Genomic DNA, 5,000 nt, shown 5'->3' on the forward strand with positions numbered 1-5,000 from the left:
TAGACAGGAATAGTCTCCGGGGAACCATGAAACAGCAGTAGCAAAAGATTGAATTGACACACGGATCGAGAACCAGAGAGAGGTCAAAGTTCAAGGTGAAATATGTTCATCCTCTTTGACCTTCGAGATTGGAGAACCCTGTTATATATATTTTTTAACGATTTTTTTTATTTATTTATTTTTTTTTCTCTCTCTCTTTAATTCAGAATTTTATTTCGTGTTTCAAATTGTCGTGTTAATCTTGTCTTGTTGTCATTCCCTTGATTGGATTGTTTTGATAGCTCTGATTTAATTTCGAGTTTCGTGTTTATCATGCCAGCATATTTTAGTCTAAAATATTGTTCGGATAAACGTTAAACAAAATGAACAGCGTCGTTTTTTAAGCTCGGAGTGTCCCTGTTAAGCATCTCTTGACACGGTAAACAAAAGAATGTGAAAGTAATGGCGAGGGTTTGGATATATTCGTCGAAAATGAGAGTGATGGTGGAAATAGAATGGTGTTCATGGTGGTGGTTGTGATGTTACTGGTGATGGTGGTGGTTGTGATGTTACTGGTGATGGTTGTGATGTTACTGGTGATGGTTGTGGTTGTGATGTTACTGGTGATGGTGGAAATAAAATGGTGTTCATGGTGATGGTTGTGATGTTGCTGGTGATGGTGATGGTTGTGATGTTACTGGTGATGGTGGTGGTTGTGATGTTACTGGTGATGGTGGAAATAAAATGGTGTTCATGGTGATGGTTGTGATGTTACTGGTGATGGTGGTGGTTGTGATGTTACTGGTGATGGTGGTGGTTGTGATGTTACTGGTGATGGTTGTGATGTTACTGGTGATGGTTGTGGTTGTGATGTTACTGGTGATGGTGGAAATAAAATGGTGTGCATGGTGATGGTTGGGATGTTGCTGGTGATGGTGATGGTTGTGATGTTACTGGTGATGGTGGTGGTTGTGATCTTACTGGTGATGGTGGAAATAAAATGGTGTTCATGGTGATGGTTGTGATGTTACTGGTGATGGTGGTGGTTGTGATGTTACTGGTGATGGTGGTGGTTGTGATGTTACTGGTGATGGTGGTGGTTGTGATGTTACTGGTGATGGTGATGGTTGTGATGTTACTGGTGATGGTGGTGGTTGTGATGTTACTGGTGATGGTGGTGGTTGTGATGTTACTGGTGATGGTTGTGATGTTACTGGTGATGGTTGTGATGTTACTGGTGATGGTTGTGATGTTACTGGTGATGGTGATGGTTGTGATGTTACTGGTGATGGTGATGGTTGTGATGTTACTGGTGATGGTGGTGGTTGTGATGTTACTGGTGATGGTGGTGGTTGTGATGTTACTGGTGCTGGTGCTGGTTGTGATGTTACTGGTGATGGTGATGGTTGTGATGTTACTGGTGATGGTGATGGTTGTGATGTTACTGGTGATGGTGGTGGTTGTGATGTTACTGGTGATGGTGGTGGTTGTGATGTTACTGGTGATGGTGGTGGTTGTGATGTTACTGGTGATGGTGCTGGTGCTGGTTGTGATGTTACTGGTGATGGTGGTGGTTGTGGTGTTACTGGTGAGGGGGTTGGTTGTGATGTTACTGCTGATGGTAGTGGTTGTGATGATAGTGATGGTGGTGGTTGTGATGTTACTGGTGATGGTAGTGGTTGTGATGTTACTGGTGATGGTGGTGGTTGTGATGTTACTGGTGATGGTGGTGGTTGTGATGTTACTGGTGATGGTAGTGGTTGTGATGATAGTGATAGTGGTGGTTGTGATGTTACTGGTGATGGTAGTGGTTGTGATGATAGTGATGGTGGTGGTTGTGATGTTACTGGTGATGGTGATGGTTAGGATGTTAATATTAATGGAAATGAAAATGGTGATAATCGTAATGATGATTATGGTTATGATACCTGATCATAACAATAGAATGAATATTATTATAATGGGAATTATGACGGTAGTAGTAGTAATGGCAAAGAAAGATAAGATTCATGTCAACCACACAATACTTGCAACAAGCATAACAACAAAATAATTACAATTAAAACACGGTTCAACTAACATAAGCATTTATATAAAAAGAACAAAACCATAATCAAAACTTAATCAACAATCTCATCAAGTTCTTGCCATAAAACCAAACTATAAAGCCGGGAACATGTGAACGAAGATTACATAGAGGATAATATAGAAAAAAAGAAGAGAAAGGAAGATAAAATAGGACAAAAATATAAGAAAGGAAGATAATATAGGAAAAGAATAAGAGAAAGGAAGATAAAATAGGACAAAAATAAAAGAAAGGAAGATAAAATAGGAAAAAATAAAAGAAAGGAATATAGAAAAAAAGAGAGGAAGATAAAATAGGAAAAGAATAAAAGAAAGGAAGATAATAAAGGGAAAAAAGAAAAGAAAGGAAAATGATATAGGAAAAAAAAGAACATCGCGACGTTTCGAAAAAAGACGAGGTGTTCATCATCAGGTGACTGCGACACCATCGTCTAGAAACGAACTAAGGCAAACTCATAACGCTATGATGTTCTGTCTGTTTCAGTTATTGTTATATATTTGTCAAAGATGTTAATCCATAATGTTAATCCATGTTCTCTCTGTGTTTCAATTATTGTTATATATTTATCAAAGATGTTAATCTATCATAAGAGAAGAAAACAAAAAACATTTAATCAATGGAGGTGGCTCATACATAATGGCGAGAAGGAGAGAGAGAGAGAGAGAGAGAGAGAGAGAGAGAGAGAGAGAGAGAGAGAGAGAGAGAGAGAGAGAGAGAGAGAGAGAGAGAGAGAGAGAGAGAATCAAGAACGAGTGAAAACTTAAAGAAGAAGAAAGACAAAGAGGATATTGTAATATATTCACCAGCAATTATTTGTCATTATGAAAGAATTTAAGATGCAAATGTAAGAATTAATAGAAGGATAAAGAACGAAAAGAAATGAATAATTGAATTGTTCTAATTCTAATTAAGTAAATGATATGCTATTAAGAGGTAAATAAGAGTTGGATTTATGAATGAATACAAAGATGAAGAATGAAAATTAGCAATTAAGATTTTATAACATATTCACCTGTAATGATATGCTGTAAGAGGTTAATTTACGGTCGAGTTGGAAGATAAAGAAGCAGAATAATAATGACAAAAGGAAGGAGAAGAAAAAGTGAATAATATAACATAGCATATCCAATAATAATAAGGTATTATACGAAAAATAGACATAGAATAACGAATACTGAGATAAGAAACAAAGAAAAAAACAATCAATCCAAAAGAAAAGAAAACAGACACGAAATAACGAACAACAAGATGAAAAAAACAAAGAAGAAATAAGCAATCTGAACGAAAAGAAGGAAAATAAAATAAAAAAATAAATAAACATCGCATTTCCCAGAACACAAATATAGACAGTGCAGGAAGTTCTGGCAAGGACAGCTGTTCAGCCGAGAAATGGTCCAACGCTGCCTTCACGGTTTTGTCACAATCTTATTACAATCTTTAAGATTTAGAGCCACGGAGAGACTGGTTTATTGCCCCGGGCGCTTCGGATCCGCGGCCTTGGCGATGTGTTCGTTAAATCAGACTTTCTTTAGGCACGATTGAACGCGACCTCGCTCGGACGGAGAGGGGAGGGTCGGGCGAGGTCAACCTGGGCGAATGGTCTCTCGGCTCTGGTGTGATTCTTCTCTATTCTTTTTGGCTTCTTCTTTTTTTCTGCATCATCTTTGGTTCTTCTTCTTTTTTCTTTGTCCTCTTTTTCTTCTTTGTTGTTTTATTTTTCTTGTCTTTTTTTCGTCTTTATTTTTTTCTTCTTTTTCCTTTCTTTTTTCTTTTTTTCTTTGTTCATTTCTTTTTTGGTTTTCTTTTCTTGTCTTTTTCTTTATTTTTTGGATCTTTTTATTTATAATTTTCTTCTTTGTTGCTTTTCTTCTTGTCCTTATCGTCTTTTTCCTTTCTTCTTCTACTTCTTTATTTGTTTTCTTCTTTATCGCTCTTCTTCTTGATCTTTTTCTTTTCTTATTCTTTACCTTCTTATTTTTTCCTTCCCCTCCTGACCTCCACGCCCCAGCCCCCACCTCCCTCCTCCTCCACTCCTCACATCCCTCTCCATCCCGCCATCCCCCAGCCCCCACCTCCCTCTCCACACCCCCCCCCCAGCCCCCACTTTCTCCAACCCCCTTCCCCTCCACCCCCACCCCCCCAGCCCCCACCTCCACTATCATCTCCCTCACCAACTCTATATCCACCTACAGCGCCACTTTATTCCACTATTTGTGCTTGCCGCGTGAAGCACAGGAACGCCCGACATCAACCGGAACTTTGGACGTCTGGCTCACAAATGGCAGTCGGCACTCGGGTAGTTTCCTGGAATACCCCCGGGGGAAGAGGAGGCCGAGATACCCCCGGGGGGAAGAGGAGGTCGAGATACCCCCTGGGGGAAGAGGAGGGCGAGATACCCCCGGGGGAAGAGGAGGTCGAGATACCCCCAGGGGGAAGAGGAGGTCGAGATACCCCCGGGGGGAAGAGGAAGTCGAAATACCCCCGGGGGAAGAGGAGGTCATATTATCCCCGGGGGAAGAGGAGGTCGAAATACCCCCTGGGGGAAGAGGAAGTCGACATACACCCCGGGGAAGAGGAGGTCATATTATCCCCCGGGGGAAGAAGTCATATTACCCCCGGAGGAATTGGAGGCCGTAATACCCCCGGGGGAAAAGGAGGTCTAAATACCCCCTGGGGGAAGAGGTCGAGAACCCCCCGGGGGAAGAGGAGGTCGAGATACCCCCGGGGGAAGAGGAGATCATATTAGACCCGGGTAAAGAGGAGGTCGAGATACCCCCGGGGGAATAGGTGGCCGAAATATCCACGGGGGAGAGAGGAGGTCGAGATACCCACGGGGGAAGAGGTCATATTACCCCCGGAGGAAGAGGAGGCCGAAATACCCCCCGGGGGAAGAGGAGGCTGATTTGTCTGCCGGGGATGCTGTCCATCTCTTTCT

The 5,000-nt window shown here is 41.5% G+C and overlaps 2 protein-coding genes across 2 annotated transcripts in view; one reads left to right on the forward strand and one right to left on the reverse strand.

Moving 5' to 3' along the window:
* Window positions 1-5,000, forward strand: part of LOC113829552 (uncharacterized) — a 207,224-nt gene that overhangs the window by 133,706 nt on the left and 68,518 nt on the right. The gene's annotated exons all lie outside the window — the stretch shown is intronic.
* LOC138862040 (poly(A) polymerase-like) lies at window positions 380-1,915 on the reverse strand. The gene is made up of 5 exons (XM_070123194.1): window positions 1,908-1,915; window positions 1,506-1,669; window positions 1,011-1,036; window positions 705-905; window positions 380-649 (listed from the first exon to the last, which is right to left on the reverse strand). The coding sequence occupies exons 1-5, from the start codon at window positions 1,913-1,915 to the stop codon at window positions 380-382; spliced, it is 669 nt and encodes a 222-aa protein (XP_069979295.1).

This window comes from Penaeus vannamei, chromosome 6 (genome assembly GCF_042767895.1).
Source record: "Penaeus vannamei isolate JL-2024 chromosome 6, ASM4276789v1, whole genome shotgun sequence".
Classification (NCBI taxonomy): Eukaryota; Metazoa; Arthropoda; class Malacostraca; order Decapoda; family Penaeidae; genus Penaeus; species Penaeus vannamei.

Excerpts from the sequence above, each read along its gene's own strand:
- LOC138862040 (XM_070123194.1), bottom strand. Across the intron at positions 1,037-1,505 it reads CAGCACCAGCACCATCACCA|TAACATCACAACCACCACCA; the intron begins GTAACATCACAA and ends CACCATCACCAG. Across the intron at positions 650-704 it reads TTTTATTTCCACCATCACCA|CAACATCACAACCATCACCA; the intron begins GTAACATCACAA and ends CACCATCACCAG.